Genomic DNA, 18,136 nt, shown 5'->3' with positions numbered 1-18,136 from the left:
TATTTCCTATTAACACTACATCATCAGCATACATTAGGCACCATGGAATACTACCCTGTAGTTTCGCTGTTATCTGGCCCAAAACTAATGAGAATAAATATGGACTAAGCACCGAGCCTTGGGGCAATCCTACTTTCACCTGAAATTTATCAGTCTCTCCCACACCTGTTCTAACACTAGTCGTTACTCCCTCATACATATCTCTCACAATCTTTACATATTCGCCAGGGACTCCTTTCTTATTGAGTGCCCACCACAGAATCTCTCGAGGAACTCTATCATATGCTTTCTCAAGGTCAATGAATACCATATGAGCGTTGGTCTCTTTATTCCTGTATTTTTCCAGTTGCCTTACAATGAAAATTACATCTGTTGTTGATCCGCCCTGCATAAAGCCAAATTGATTATCGGATATTTCGGTTTCTTCACGTATCCGTCTATCAATTACCCTCTCCCATATTTTCATGGTGTAGCTAAGTAGTTTTATAGCCCTGTAGTTTGTGCATTGTTGTATGTCTCCCTTGTTTTTGTAGACAGGTACTAATATACTGCTTCTCCATTCGTCTGGCATTTGACCAACTTCCATAATTCTATTGAATAGACCTGCTAGCCAACTTATTCCTGTCTCTCCCAATGCTCTCCATACTTCCCCAGGAATATCATCTGGTCCGACTGCTTTTCCTTTCTTTATTTTTTGAAGCGCTTGAGCCACTTCCTCGTTTGTTATTCTGGTAACCATTGCTGTTACTGTCTCCGTTAACTCCACAGGCTGTCTGTCAAATTCTTCATTTAATAAACAGTCAAAATACTTTCTCCATCTCTTTTTGACATCCTTTTCGTGAATTAGTATTTTATTATTTTCATTTCGGATACATCTAATCTGATTAAAATCTCTTGCTTTCGTTGCTCTCTGTTTGGCTATTTTATATATCTTTGCTTCGCCTTCCCTGATATCAAGTTGATCGTATAGGTTTGAATACGCTTCTGCTTTAGCTTTTGCTACTGCTACTTTCGCTTCCTTTTTGGCGACCATATAGTTTTGAAGATCTATGTCCGATCTGGTTTCTTGCCACTTTTTATACAATTTTCCCTTCTCTTTTATTTTTCCTTGTATGTACTTCATTTGACCACCACCAAGTCTCTTTATCCTCAAACTTTTTTCCTGACGTTTTCCCAAGTATTTCAATAGCCGTCTCTCTAATGATATTGGCCATTTTTCTCCAAATTGTGTTAGGGCTTCCTTTCATGTTCCAACATATTTTTTGTACTATTCTTTCCCTGAATAAACCTTCCTTCTCATCTTTTAGCATCCACCACTTGATTTTTTGTGGTCCTCTCCGATATTTTTGTTTAGTTTCGCTTTTTTACTTCGATGTCCAGAACAAGCAGCTTATGTTGTTGGCTTACTGTCTCACTAACTTTTACCTTGCAGTCCTTGCATTCACGTATGTCTTCTTTTCTTATTATGAAGTAGTCTATTTGGGATTGATGTTGTCAACTTTTGTAGGTAATAAATTGAGTTTCTCTCTTTTTAAAGAATGTGTTAACAATCGCCATATCCAATGCTGTTGCTAATTCTAGCATGTCATCTACAGCTTCATTTCTAGTTCCAAAGCCTAATCCCCCATGTATTTTTTCATATCCTGTCTTGGCTTGGCCCACATGTGCATTGAAATCAATGAAATCAATTGAAATCATGTGCAAATCAATTGAATTTTTTCTCAATGAAAATACAAAAATAAAACTGCAGTCAACATATAAATAATGGGCTATAAACATTATAGCGAATTGAAATTTAAAAAATATTTGAAATAGAATACAATGAATGATACTTGCCTAACCCGGACCCTTTTACTAAGTTTTGTATATGGTGGAAATTTTGGTGATTGACTCCGCAAAGTCTTGTTTATACCGGAAAATTGATCAAAATTGGGAATTTTTATATACCTTCAGTTGGTATTCCTCCTCTATCTTTTTTCCTTCGTAAGGACGTAGTGGCGTCATGTAATTTGTTTGACTCTCTCTCTTCAATCCTGACCCCCCGGAGGGAGTGTAGTGGTCGACGTGATGCCGTGTATTGTCCGTCTCCAAAGATCTCTGTCTCTGGTCATTTATTTTAACTCATGCATGGGTCTTTAGCATATTCCCGTAATTTGATCGATCCATCTTGATGGGGATCTTCCTCGTGATCTTCGGCCTTCCACCTTTCCTTGTATAATGAGTCTTTCCATGTTTTCTGTGTTTGCTCTCATAACATGTCCAAAGTATTTTAATTGTTTTAGATGGACTTTAATGGAGAGTCGTTGGCTAACTTTAAGCTCTCTTAAAATTTAATTATTTGTTCTATGGTCGGTCCAAGGAATTCGTAGCATTCGTCTCCAACAGAACATTTCAGTGGCGTCTATCTTTCTTCTTTCCGAATTTCTCAGGGTCCAAGATTCACATCCGTAGGTCAGTATTGGGAATATTAAGCAGTTGATCAACCTCATCTTTAACGCTCTTGAAATTTGACAGTCCTTCCATATTGTGGTCATTTTTGCTGTGGCGACTTTTGCTAGATCACATCTACGTTTTATTTCTTCTTGTAGTGACCCTGTGTTTGTGATTAATGATCCCAGATATAAGTATGAGCTCACTACCTCAAACCGATCAATTGTGGTTATGTGTGGATGATTGTTATGTAGTCTATCCACTATCATGATCTTTGTCTTTGATATGTTTAATTGATGACCAAATATTTGACTTTCGTTTTCAACCAGTTGTATAAGATAATCAGCTCTGCTTGACTATTTGCAAGAATCTGTCTCATCTGCGAAACGTAGGTTGTTTATTTTATGACCATTTATTGAGATGCCTTTTTCCCATCCTTCAAGTGCTCTTCTCATAATATGCTCTCCATATATATTGAATAACTGTGGAGATAGTATACATCCCTGTCTGACACCCCATTCTGGATGAAATTCGTTTGAAAGTGTGTCAAGAACTTTAACTGATCCAGTAGTGTGTTCATATAGTTCAGTTATAAGCGAAATAAGGTGTTGAGGTACGCCTACTTCTTTTAGTATTCGCCATAAGTGTCTCCACTTGACCCTATCAAGAACGCCTTACGATAATCTATAAAGCATTATGTACAGTGTAATATTGAATTCCCTAGATTTTTCGATTATTTGTCTTATATTCAACAGGTGTTCTCCAGTACCTCTACCTTTGGTAAATCCAGTTTGCTCTTGTGGAATTTCTCTTTGAAGGAATGTTTTTAGTCTCTCATTGATTATATGTAGCATTATTTTACTGGCATGTGATATAAGAGAAATAGTTCTATAATTGTCGCATTTATGGAAGCTGCCTTTTTTATGAATTGTTGTTATTGTAGATTTTGTCCAGTCTTCAGACCATTGTTTAGAATGCCATATTTGGTTACAGAGTAGATGAAGTAATTTTACGCCAGTTTCTTCTGTGGCTTTGAGCATTTCTGCTGTTATCATATCTGGACCTGGTGCTTTATTATATTTGAGCTTAATGATCGCGAGTCTTACTTAATTTTCAAGTATATCAGGTTCTTCTTCTTCCTCGTCAGAGATTTGGTTAACAGGTTCTTGGCGTTGATCATCTTTATATAGGTCCCTGCAATACGATCTCCATGTCTCTGCTATATCTTCTCTGTTTGTTCTCAGAGTTCCAGTGTTGTCTTCAATGGCCCAAGTTCTGGCTTTGAAGTCTCTTGTTAAGTAGCGTATTTTTCTAAATAGATCTCTCGGCTGATTATTCTGATCATGTCTCTCAATTTCTTTACATATACTTTGATAGTATAGTTTTTTATCTGCCTTGCATCTTCATTTTATTTCTTTATTGAAGTTTCTTAAACTAGCTTTTTCCCTTTCACTATGCACACCACTTTGACAAAGATTTCTTCTATTCTCAATGATTTTAAAGGTTTCATCTGATATCCAGTGTTTCCGTTTCACAGGATTATTTATTTTTGGATGATCAATTGGTGTTGTTACACAATGTTTAAAAGTCTCCCATATTTCTTGTGATGTTCCGTTACGAACAGAGGGCATTATTTTATGTACTTCCTGGAGAAGGTCGTCCTGTTTGACTATTTCTGTGCAATTATCTCTCTTCTGTGCGTGTTGTTTTGCTTCGGAGACTGAGTAACCAGTCATGTCCTTTTTTTTGTCTATGGCTATGGTACTGGAGATCTTCCTCTGGATCTTTTGCCCTCTACGTTCTCTTCAAATATCATTCGTTTTTCGTTTCATGCCAGTTGGTATTATCTGTTTTTAAATACATCTACTTTGTTTTATCGTTAAACCAACATTTTGTGGAAACTTTTGCTCTTTTGTGTGATTCCTATTGATCTTTCATATTTAATATCATATTTTTTGTCCATGTCGTATGTTCCTTCCTTATGGTTTTTGTTGTCTCTGTTACATTTAAAAATGAAAATCATGTCCGAAGTCCAAATACGCCAAGTTTAGCGAATTAATGTTCCAAGTTGGTCAACATTGTGATAAACATTGTTTTTTAAGTTTAATCTTCATTGAAATCATTATTGTCGTCTCTCTTCCTTTGTAAGTAGGTAGAAATTATTTTATACCTAACTTGCGTAATTTGTTCCACTTCATTTAATAGCCTTACATATAATTATTATTCTAATATTGGAATTGGTATTCTTGGGCGCTGAATTATAACATAAAATTGTAGGTACATTTTCAGATAAACATATTGTTCGCGAAGGTTTCTCGTGGGTTTTATTGATTATATTTTGTTCTTCAGACGTGTAGGTGTTATGTACGAGCATAATGACATTTGACGAAAATTTATACATGTATTATAATGTAGATTAAAATGCCAGCTACCTGGTGCGCCCGTTTCATTTCTGTGGTTCTAACAATTATGAAAACTTTCGAATATAGTCATTAATTCCCGTATCGTTATGATCAAAATTTGCAAATAACCTAGGATTAATTATAAGATAGAAACACACCAAAGTTAAGTTGATTGTGACTTACTTCCAAGTTACAGAGAGGTAATATTTATAATTAACGCAGCAACAGAATCACTTGGAGAGAGGAGAGTAACGAAAACTAACATATCAAAAAAGAAAATCCCATCAAATTCTCTGTGTTTAGTGTAACATCCATGCTTGTTTATTCCAATGCGTGGTCTAAAGGCCCGTTTTCACGCTACGTTTTCTTGTACGTTTTGTGGGTCATACAAAACGTACTACAAAACGTACGTTTCGTCAATAAGCGGATTTCATTTTTCAATTCGACAAAACGTACGTTTTGCTGTTTACACGCCACATTTTATTGTAGAAGATTTGCCCTATCACAGTAGAGCGCCTTATCTACAATAGAATTAGCACAAAGCTGCTTGAAACAATACCGGTTGATCAGGCAGGTTTCCGACCCAAAAGAAGCTGCGCAGATCAGGTTCTTTCACTTACCACATTTATCGAGGCAGGGTTCCAGCGAAAACTTAAAACTGCAGCCGCATTCATAGACCTAACAGCGGCCTACGATACAGTCTGGAGAGAAGGCATGATATACAAGCTCCTCCGTACAATCCCCTGTAAATCCACCGCTCGAATAATCAACAGCATGCTAGCCGACAAAACGATTCAAGTGGTCATGGGCTCTGACATCAGCACCCCAAGGAAACTGAAGAATGGACTGCCTCAGGGATCTGTCTTGGCTCCTCTTCTCTTTAGCCTATACATCTCTGATATACCAGAAACCAGATCAAGAAAGTTTGATTACTCCGATGACTGGGTCCTTGCAGCAAGGTGTAAGTCATTTGAAGAAACAGAAGAAATCCTCATGGCGGACTTACACATAGTGGGAAAATATTTCCATAAATGGAGGCTCCAACCAAACGCTACGAAAACAGAGGTTTCCAGTTTCCATCTAAATAACAAGCTTGCAGGAAGAATACTCAATATTCAGTTCGAAAACACCACACTCGCCTACAATAAAACACCAAAGTACCTTGGGGTGACTCTTGACAAAACCCTATCATTCAAGGAACATCTGACAAAAACAGCGGAAAAACTTAAATCCAGAAACAACATCATCCAGAAGTTGTGCGGCACAACATGGGGAATATCGGCTTCCACCTTGCGAGCATCTGCCTTGGGCCTGGTCTTCTCAACTGCGGAATACTTCTCTTCAGCATGGCTTAACAGCCCACATATACACAAAGTAGATGTCCAATTGAATAATACAATGAGAATGATTGCTGGAGTTATCAAATCCACCCCTACGCAATGGCTCCCAGTACTGAGCCACATTCCACCACCCAAACTACGAAGCATACACGCACTCACTAGTGAGTACAGAAATATAGTAGGTAACGAGAACCTGCCAATCCATCAAGATATAGATGCCGCCAATGATAACCGTCTACGCTCCAGACGACCACCAATAAAAACAGCAAAGGTTGCTGTGGAGGGTGAGTTCAATTTAACGACAACATGGACTCGAGAATGTATGGAACACAAAAACCACTAGGCTTTGACTTACCACGCAACACATGGTCTATGCTGAACCGAATCAGAACCCAACACGGCAGATGTGGTTACATGATGCACAAATGGGGTAAACGACCATCCCCACTCTGTGACTGTGGACAACCACAAACCATCTATCACATCACAGAACAGTGTCCCACAAGATTATATCATGGCAGGTCAGAGGATTTCCTGATGGCGACTCCAGAGTCGATAGACTATGTAAATAAGTTAGATGTGCGTTTGTGAACCTATGTATTGTCTTTACAAAATATATGTAAATGTAAATGTGTCAGGTGCCATACGCTAAATAAATAAATGCCCTATCACACAAAACGTACAATAAGACGTAGCGTGAAAACGAGCCTTTAAAGTTCCACCCCGACAATAAAGGCCCGTTTTCACGCTACGTTTTCTTGTACGTTTTGTGGGTCATACAAAACGTACGTTTCGTCAATAAACGGATGGATTGGCAGGTTCTCGTTACCTACTATCTTTCTGTACTCACTAGTGAGTGCGTGTATGCGTCGTAGTTTGGGTGGTGGAATGTGGCTCAGTACTGGGGGCCATTGCGTAGGGGTGGATTTGATAACTCCAGCAATCATTCTCATTGTATTATTTAATTGGACATCTACTTTGTGTATATGTGGGCTGTTAAGCCATGCTGAAGAGAAGTATTCCGCAGTTGAGAAGACCAGGCCCAAGGCAGATGCTCGCAAGGTGAAAGCCGATGTTCCCCATGTTGTGCCGCACAACTTCTGGATGATGTTGTTTCTGGATTTAAGTTTTTCCGATGTTTTTGTCAGATGTTCCTTGAATGATAGGGTTTTGTCAAGAGTCACCCCAAGGTACTTTGGTGTTTTATTGTAGGCGAGTGTGGTGTTTTCGAACTGAATATTAAGTATTCTTCCTGCAAGCTTGTTATTTAGATAGAAACTGGAAACCTCTGTTTTCGTAGAGTTTGGTTGGAGCCTCCATTTACGGAAATATTTTCCCACTATGTGTAAGTCGGCCGTGAGGATTTCTTCTGTTTCTTCAAATGACTTACACCTTGTTGCAAGGACCCAGTCATCGGAGTAACCAAACTTTCTTGATCTGGTTTCTGGTATATCAGAGATGTATAGGCTAAAGAGAAGAGGAGCCAAAACAGATCCCTGAGGCAGTCCATTCTTCAGTTTCCTTGGGGTGCTGATGTCAGAGCCCATGACCACTTGAATCGTTCTGTCGGCTAGCATGCTGTTCATTATTCGAGCGGTGGATTTACAGGGGATTGTACGGAGGAGCTTGTATATCATGCCTTCTCTCCAGACTGTATCGTAGGCCGCTGTTAGGTCTATGAATGCGGCTGCAGTTTTAAGTTTTCGCTGGAACCCTGCCTCGATAAATGTGGTAAGTGAAAGAACCTGATCTGCGCCGCTTCTTTTGGGTCGGAAACCTGCCTGATCAACCGGTATTGTTTCAAGCAGCTTTGTGCTAATTCTATTGTAGATAAGGCGCTCTACTGTGATAGGGCAAATCTTCTACAATAAAATGTGGCGTGTAAACAGCAAAACGTACGTTTTGTCGAATTGAAAAATGTATATGATTTGTCCTATCACACAAAACGTACAATAAGATGTAGCGTGAAAACAGCAAAACGTACGTCTTGTCGAATCGAAAAAATTAAATCCGCTTATTGACAAAACGTACGTTTTGTATGAAAACAGCAAAACGTACGTCTTGTCGAATCGAAAAAATTAAATCCGCTTATTGACAAAACGTACGTTTTGTATGACCCACAAAACGTACAAGAAAACGGGCCTTTATTGTCTGGGTGGAACTTTAAAGGCTCGTTTTCACGCTACGTCTTATTGTACGTTTTGTGTGATAGGGCAAATCTTCTACAATAAAATGTGGCGTGTAAACAGCAAAACGTACGTTTTGTCGAATTGAAAAATGTATATGATTTGTCCTATCACACAAAACGTACAATAAGATGTAGCGTGAAAACAGCAAAACGTACGTCTTGTCGAATCGAAAAAATTAAATCCGCTTATTGACAAAACGTACGTTTTGTATGACCTACAAAACGTACAAGAAAACGTAGCGTGAAAACGGGCCTTTATTGTCTGGGTGGAACTTTAAAGGCTCGTTTTCACGCTACGTCTTATTGTACGTTTTGTGTGATAGGGCATTTATTTATTTAGCGTATGGCACCTGACACATTTACATTTACATATATTTTGTAAAGACAATACATAGGTTCACAAACGCACATCTAACTTATTTACATAGTCTATCGACTCTGGAGTCGCCATCAGGAAATCCTCTGACCTGCCATGATATAATCTTGTGGGACACTGTTCTGCGATGTGATAGATGGTTTGTGGTTGTCCACAGTTACAGAGTGGGGATGGTCGTTTACCCCATTTGTGCATCATGTAACCACATCTGCCGTGTTGGGTTCTGATTCGGTTCAGCATAGACCATGTGTTGCGTGGTAAGTCAAAGCCTGGTGGTTTTTGTGTGATGCAGGGTAAGTTGCTATTTTGTTGTTCCATCCATTCTCGAGTCCATGTTGTCGTTAAATTGAACTCACCCTCCACAGCAATCTTTGCTGTTTTTATTGGTGGTCGTCTGGAGTGTAGACGGTTACCGTATCACACAAAACGTACAATAAGACGTAGCGTGAAAACGAGCCTTTAAAGTTCCACCCAGACAATTAAGGCCCGTTTTCACGCTACGTTTTCTTGTACGTTTTGTGGGTCATACAAAACGTACGTTTTGTCAATAAGCGGATTTAATTTTTTCGATTCGACAAGACCTACGTTTTGCTGTTTTCACGCTACATCTTATTGTACGTTTTGTGTGATAGGACAAATCATATACATTTTTCAGTTCGACAAAACGTACGTTTTGCTGTTTACACGCCACATTTTATTATTATATAGGATTTGTCCTATCACACAAAACATACAATAAGACGTAGCGTGAAAATGAGACTTAAGAGTCATATTCACAAGTTTATAAAACTTGTTTCTTGCGTTTAGCCCAGCTTCGTAACTTGTTAAGATTCTTCTTATTTCGGTAGCCTTTCCGATTATCGAACATTGGCGATCATATTAGCTCTACACAGCTCTACACAGATTAGCGGTGGTCTCTTAATACGGCTCTCGGAGATTTTGGAGTCAGGACGTTCTCCTTCCGCCTGGGCCGCTTCTTCCGCCTTCTTGCCCTGTATGAGGTGTAGAAGGTTAGCGCTGTTTCACATTATAAGAATTTAAACGTGCGAGGGTTAAAACGCACGACGACATTCCAATGGTGGCTCATGTAATCATATGGAGCCTTTCTCACTAGACGGTGGTTGGAACGTTTGGTGAAGTCGCCGTGTTTGTACAGTCCCTTGCTACAACAACAGACAGCAGCCGTACCGTCTTTACGCACCTAGTAATATATGGGACTTCATGCATCCTTTCATATCATACTGTCGTTCAGTCGCACGAAGGTAGTTTCCTTGGTTGTTTGGTACATTATTTTAATTTACACTTTATGGCTTTTTGAAGTAGGTGCATATATTTTATATGATGTCTCAGATTGATAGTGAAATAATAATAACATTAATTGAAGCGAGACCTGTTCTTTGGGACAAAACAATAGAAATACATAAAATAAAGATAGAAAATTGACGAGAAATGACACGAAATTATATTTAGTTTTATAGGGTAAACGACTCGGTGAAGACTGGAGTAGGGCGGCTGTCACGTCTTGTGTGAAATTATCTAAAAACAACATTTAAAACGAGTGGAACAACATTTAAAAACGAGTTGATGACAGAGGCTTCTTTAAATTCTGTAATATTACATAGATTGTAATGTTGCTTTGAAGCTATTTCCTTGTGGCATTTTTGTAATAAACTCTTCTAAATAGGAAATAAGCCACAATTTTACTAAAAAAATGATTTTATTAACGTTTCGACGCCCAAATCGGATGTCGAAACGTTAATAAAATCATTTTTTTAGTTAAATTGTGGCTTATTTCCTATTTAGAATAGTTTATTACATATATTGTATGAGTTAATTAGATGAGCTAATCTAAGATCCCACAAATAACTGAGTAGAACAACGATTATAAAAACAAATTAAGACTTTTAATTAAAAACATAAGAAATAATAACTGACAAAATAGAAATTGCAAATGAATTAAATACGCATTACAATACATAAGGACAAAAGTATGGACAAAAAATACCCATTTGTAATGATACATCGTAATGATACATATCAGACATCGTATCATGTACCTACATCAGCCACAAAGTGTAAATAAAACTAATATACCAAACAACACAGCAAAATATCTTCGTGCGACTCAATTCTTATTGTGTGAAAATGATAGGTGCGTCAAAACTAACGCACGAGAAAACTCTCGCACGTTCAAAATTCTTATAATGTGAAACAGCGCTTATACCACTCTGGATGTCTCATTACTAGAGAGCGGAATATATGCAAAGTGCATATAGATGCATATATTGCATATTTTCAGACAACAAACACAACATTGCATATTTAAGCTAAACACGATTTATTTTGCATGTTTTAAAAATAAATTATATAAAAGTTTAAAATTTTCCTCTCTTAGTTGGAATTTTATAACTTCGATATGAACGAGCTCGTTATTTATCTATCTATCGCTCGGGGTATTCCCATCTTGGCCCACTATAATCCTTTAATACTTTATGATACCCCAGGTACATTTTAAAAACCCCCCAGCTCGGCTCGAATATTAACAGGTAGGTATTAGGGTGTATTCCCATCTCGGCCCACAAATTTATCTTGGAATTATAGATTAGGGAAAATATACTGTTTGGGTATCTGCTACGCCACTGCTCATGTAGTCAAAAACAATTATTTCGAGTTGAAGATACACTAATGTCACTGTTTTTGTACTATGTTTTAAAAAGCATGTTATTCGGTCGACACCTCGTAGTGTAATTATCTTTCAATCTTTCAATTCTTTCAATTATCTACTAGTTCAGTATCCAGGCAAAATCTAAATGACATCTTTAAGTATAAATGAAATGTTTAGTCAAAGAGGAAAATTGTTATTAGTGTGTGAACGTTATAAATTTAAAGAACAAAAACGAAAATTAGCTTCAGGTGAAACAAAGTGGAGATGTGTAAAGGATAACTGCAAAGCATTCATCAAATCAATTGGAGAAAATAAGAATCGAATTACAACTAGTATAAACAATAGTCATAATCATAATCCGGAAGCAGAAAACCTATTAGAAAGACAAGTTTTAAGTCACGGCATAAAAAGAAAGGCCGAAGATGTTTTATTTGAAAAACCTTCCAAATTAATTAGAAAAGAATTAAATACTGACAATAATTTAACCAATTTGACAACAAATGTTCCTGTTTGTGTGCATTGTGTTTTTTCCATTGAGATGTAAAATTATTTGATTGTAACAATTAATATCTCATGGGCCGAGCTGGGTATATTTTATATCGGGCAGTTTTAATCTTTGCGCCGACTTGGGACATTTTTAAAAGACCTACCTGTTTCTTGGGCCGAGATAGGCACTGCCCTATCGCTGATTATTATCTATCTGGACTTTCCCATTACTACCTGAATTTAACAATTATGGGTGTTCCCAGAAAAATATTATTTTATTAGCGTAGCAAGTCGTAGGTACCTACCTGCTTTTAAGGGTCTAATATTTATTTTGTCAGTTTCCGGCCAACATTTGTTTAAAGTAAACGTTGTATCGTATTTAGTGTTTTTGAAGTGATTGGTATATATTAAATTTAAATATGTCTACCATTCAAAAAAGTGCTTGGATAAAGTGTTTTCCCGAGTTAAAGCTAAGTGGAGACAAAGTATTTTGCAAGGCCTGTTCCAAAATCGTAAGTTACATTCATTTTCAGATTTCATTTTTTAAATGAGGAACTGACAAACAAAAGCATCATGTCCCACACAAGAAATTTTTCTGGAAAGAGTGTTTTTATGTTCATAAAAGTTAATTTTAGTTTTTTACCAGATCTAATAAAGTCATTAGAACAAAGAAATTTACAATTAAGTGATTCGGTTAATCTTGTTAACACTTTTTCTGCCCATTGTCAAAAAATTCCCGGAAATACAGGGATTACAATTAGAAATAAATTAAAAAATGTTTTAGAAAAAAATGAGGGCTTCGATTGTTTGAGGAAAGTTGTACGTATTTTTGAAGGCAACTTTTCTGAAGATCTTACGACTTGGCAAATTAGTTTACTGCCTAAATTAAAATATTGTCCTATAACATCAGTAGATGTAGAATGAACTTTTTCTGTGTCCAAACACGTTTTTAGTGATAGAAGGCAAAAGTTGCTAGTTGAAAATTTTGAAAAATATTTGATTATAAATTCATACTATAATTTAGATTCTTAATTTAATTATAATATCAGTTTTTGTGTGTCATTTCATTGGTTTTTATGTGAAAAATAAATATGTATTAAACATAAATGTAGGTTGAATTTTTTAAACATAAATGTTTATATTTAATATATTGTTTTATTTTTGAGTATTTTTAATATGCATTTGCATATTTAGACAAATTTAAAAAAAATACCTGCATATTTGTAGTAAAAGTAATGCATATATATGCGCATATTTTGGTAATGTTGTGTTGCATATATTCCGCTCTCTACTCATTACATAACCAAAATATTATAACTTCACCCAGATCATAACAGTCATATTCACAAGTTTATACAACTTGTTTCTTGCATTTAGTCCAGCCTCGTAACTTGTTAAGATTCTTTTTCTTTCAGTGCCCTGTCCGATTATCGAACGTTGGCGATCATATTAGCAATAATAGCTTTGTTTACGGCAGCTCTACACAGATTAGCTGTGGTCTCTTGATACCACTCTTGGAGATTTCGAAGTCCGAATATTCTTCTTCGGCCTGGTCCTCTACTTCCAGCGATCTTGCCCTGTATTAAGAGGTGTAGAAGGTTATATATCTCTAGATGTCTCATTACGTTACCGAAATATTGTAAATTTCGAATTTTTACCGTTTTTGTGATTTCCTTTTTGCTATCTCTTTTGTTATTGTTAGGATTAGCTGGAGTTAATTTATTAACAATTAATACAGAGAATTGAATAACCACAAAATAAAACTAGTAAACATAACAACTTTTTTATTGTTTTAAGATATTTTAAATAATTTTTATTTACATGCGTCTTCTTCGCCTAAATTTAGGGGTAAGTTAATCAATGTTTTTTGCTTGTGATTTTATTGCACCGTTTTGAGTTTCACCTTGTGTCTTTTTATGTTAGCATGTATTATGCGATATTTTAAGTCTGAGTAGTTGTACTCATATTTAACACACCAATAATTGTTTGATAAAAACACAGATGTATAATAACAAATTATATTTCTACCCTACAAGCCATATATGATACTGATTCATTCAAATAAAACATGGTACACAATATATCAATTTAGGAATAATACAAGGAAGTGTTCTTAGCACATATAAATTAGATTTAGGGTTGCCGTTGAAATACACCACTCATTGAGCTATATGCTCTTTAATTTAATCATGAATGAAAACATCAGAACTGTCCACAAATGAACATGATCCAGAATGGGAAACGAAGAAGAAGAAATACTCTGTTACGTAGACGACGTTGAAGCAATATTGTTACCCCAAAATGAAGGTAGTTTGCAAAGACTAGTCCACAGATTTAACATAAGGACAAAAGAATTTAATATAGACCATCTCAAATCAGAAAACCAAAACAATAGTAATCAGTAAGAAACTATTCACAAATATAAACATAGAAATGGGCAGACGTATCGGACAACCGCGCAAAAGATATAGTGACAACATTTCATAGAGGTATCAATCCGCCAATGAACAAGCAAAATTACTTCTAAAGAGGAAGAAGAAGAACAAGAATGCTCATAACTATAAAACAACAATTAAAGAATCTCCACACCAGTTGAAACTAGGTTTCTTGGAACAAAATCTTGATTTGAATTAACATGAAAAATCCCAAATGGACATTGAATTATCTAAGACTACTGCGGGAAATGAGGCAAAAATACTTCGATGTATTGTAAAACTATCCTAGCCAATTAACGCGGAATAGGGAATGGACAATTGAACATTTATAAAGCAACTGTATCGTATGTCAATTCTTTTAGAAAACAATTATGAGGTGAAGCATGATATACATAAATAGTACAACAATCAATAAAGGTTCCATCGCTAACATTGCAACTGCATTGCTGTCGCACCATTGGTAAATAATTCTTCTCTTTGTACTGAAACAAAAATGAAATGCACTGGCTGCATTATAAAATTTTAGTACTGAAATAATGTACCCAAATTCTGAATTGCATGGAGTAATGACTTGTACATAAAATTTTTTGTAAAATTTAATAACAATATGCACTTTAATGCTTGTTTTTTAGTTTTTGTTTAAGTTATGTTTCAAAATTGTATCATACAGGAATTAAAAAAACATTCGTGAATGGACTAATAAATATCAAATGCAGGACAATTATTTCATATTGCAGAAGATCGAGAAGCCTTCGCAATGGTGACGCCAACGTCGGATAATTCTGATATGGCACGTGAAGAAGAAGACAGGAATTAAGAATCTTCATTACAATCTATAAACAAACAATTTTATAAATGAAGCAACGGGAAGTCAGAAGACTTGTCTTCGATGGTGATTTCAGGTGAAGAGCAAATCCAACCTTACTGGAAGCCACTGGACGAGGTTAGGAATTACATCTGAATTGAACCTCCATCATTACACGCGTTTCGAAGTATTCACCTCTCATCAGGAGCACTTGCAGCTTAGACTGAAACGAAATGCTGTCAACTATATGGCCGTTATAACATGCGACTGGCCAGAAAATTACAAAATGTGGAACGAGAAAATATAACAGAAGAATTATACCAGCAACTTAATAAAATACATTCATGAGGCTGCAAGTGAAGGTTTGGGGTATAAGACAAGCATGAAACAAGAAATCAATAATGATGGTCGGAGAATATGCAAACGTTAGTAAACAAGAAGAAAACGGCTTATCAGAAATGGATGTTAACGAGAAAGGAGGAAGATCACAAGAGATATACAAAATCAAATCGAGATGTAAAAAGAAAAGTAGTGAAAAGTAAAAATGAGATGTGGGATCGAAGATGTGCAGAGGTGGATAGGTATATGGGTGGAACAAAAGTTGGGCAAGCGTGAAAGGTGATAAAGTCTCTCCGGAGGGAAGGAAAGGAAAAATGTAACATAAAGTTAATAGCTCTGAAACAGTGGGAACACCATTATGAGGTCTTACTGACAGAAGATAGATGTAAATTCCAAGAGATCGAAATGGAAGAAATATCCGAATCTACACAAATAATTAAGATAACAACCGGAAAGTTAAGCGAGGCCCTCAAAAGATCGAAAAACGGTAAAGCAACAGGACCTGAAGACATCCCAATGAGTTGGTAAGGCACGGACCAAAAATATTACATGAGCTGTTGGTTCAACTATTTAATAAATGCTTAAAAGGACAAAATATCTCTCATGATTGGAATGTTGGATACATCAGCTCAATGTACAAGAAAGGGGATAAACGCATGTGCTCTAATTTTATTATAGGGGAATAACTGTTACGAGCTCAGTGAGGAGGTCGAATAATAAAAGAAAGAATAGAATCAGAATACGAAGACATGGAAGAACAAAAGGATTTCGTGCAGGAAGATAGTTCACTGATAATATATTCGTTCTGCAGCAGGTAATCGAAAAACGGAAGGCACCTATCTACCTACCTATTGTTTGTAGATTTAGAGAAGGCATACGATGCGGACCTTTGAAACCTTTCAGTGGTACCGTATATGAAAATACCTTTCAAACATTGACGAAAGTAGGTATTAGTAGAGAGCATGTGGATGCTATCGCAAATATATACAAAAGTGCAAGAAGTGTCGTTAAAGAAGGAAACTATATATCTGAATCATTTGCAATAACAAAGGGACTTAAACAAAGATGTTGTCTATCTCCTACCTTATTTAAAGTATAGATTCAATCATCGCTAGAGCACTGGAGGAAACAAGTATCCAGAATGGGAATAGACATAGGCGGTGGTAAATGTCTAACAACTTTGTTTTTTGAAGATGATCAGGTAGTCGTAGCGAATTATGAGGAAGACATCGACTACATGTTTAGAAAACTAAAGCAAGAATATGAAAAATGGGGCCTCAATATGAATATGTCAAAGACAGAGTATGTTAAAATAATGGATGATGAAGAAGATCCAGAGTTAGAAACTAGAACCACAAAAACATATAAAGAATATAAATATCTCGGATCTATAAAATCTAAAGAAGGCACTACGAAAAGGGACATCGAAAACAGAGCGCAGCAGGAAAAAAGCGGTAAATATTCTAAGCTCTCTACTATGGTCTAAATATATTAAACAAACAACGAAATTGACAATCTATCGAACCTTGGTAGAGCATATTATGACTTATGGAGCAGAAGTTTGGCAGATCACGAAAAAAGATAGACAAAGAATAGAAGTTGTCGAAATGGATTATCTAAGGAGAGCGTGTGGTATATCCAAAAAATATCACATCAGGAATGAAGTTGCTAGAAGGAGGACAAATACTATATATTCCAGTGTAGATAGAATTGAAACGAGACAACAGTGTGGTATGGTCACGCGAAATGAATGACTGAAGGTAGATGGCCAAAGAAAACTTTAAATTATATACCACAACGAAGAAGAATGGGAAGGCTTCGACTTTATCACATGCAAGTTCATATCTTGTTCAATATATTCAGTGCAAACATGTTATCTAAAATGTCTTAACTGTCTCTTGAAGTTTAAATGACATAATTCGTTTAGTAAAATTTTTAATTTGTGTTTTGTTCATTTCTCCATAAGCAGTAGAATTGCACTGAAACTATCCACCCCACATTGAAGGGGAGAAGAAGATCCTGGTTGATGCTTCTTGTAATAATATGAGGATATTAATGAATTTTCCTTTTCGATTGAAATTGTGAGTTTCAGCACATACACGCAGTTTTGTTAATTATTTGATTTGTCAGTTTTGTCAATTTTTATTAACATTATTTTCTGTGTTTGTTTAAAACTAAAATATCTTAAAATATAATTTACTGTAATAATTCAACGTTTTTATCTATTCTAGATACGAAAAATAGCGTAGGCTTGGTTGGTTGCATTGAGGAAATTGCTCATAACGCGATAGCTATATATTGGAACCCTCTGGAAAGTCCAGCAAAGGTATGCACAATATTATTAATTCGAAATAATTAAATAAAATCAATTTTCATTTTTTAGATTAATATCGCTGTCCAATGCTTAAGCACAGACTTCAGCAGTCAGAAGGGAGTCAAAGGATTACCGCTCCATTTACAAATAGACACATATGAAGACCCCAGGGATTCACAGATCTTCCATAGGGGTTATTGCCAAATAAAAGTTTTCTGTGATAAGGTAAATATAAGTTTTGATGATAACCGCTATCGTGACAAGACATCTCGTGACGCGACAGTTCGTAACCCCACAAAACGTAACGGACAATTCGTAACGGCGACAATTCGTAACGGCGACAATTCGTAACGGCG

The 18,136-nt window shown here is 36.2% G+C and overlaps 1 protein-coding gene across 2 annotated transcripts in view; it reads left to right on the top strand.

The window, feature by feature from the left end:
• The window catches only part of LOC114346982 (protein grainyhead-like), a 306,307-nt gene that overhangs the window by 249,948 nt on the left and 38,223 nt on the right, over nt 1–18,136 (top strand). For both annotated transcript variants that reach the window (XM_050663330.1, XM_050663329.1), the window contains exons 8-9: nt 17,698–17,792; nt 17,850–18,005. In XM_050663330.1, coding sequence (XP_050519287.1) covers nt 17,698–17,792; nt 17,850–18,005 — 251 coding nt within the window. The remainder of the gene's footprint in view (nt 1–17,697; nt 17,793–17,849; nt 18,006–18,136) is intronic.

This window comes from Diabrotica virgifera, chromosome 10 (genome assembly GCF_917563875.1).
Source record: "Diabrotica virgifera virgifera chromosome 10, PGI_DIABVI_V3a".
In the NCBI taxonomy this organism is placed as follows: Eukaryota; Metazoa; Arthropoda; class Insecta; order Coleoptera; family Chrysomelidae; genus Diabrotica; species Diabrotica virgifera.
The sequence above is the reverse complement of the archived record's forward strand: the minus strand, read 5'-3'. Positions and strand labels throughout refer to the sequence as shown.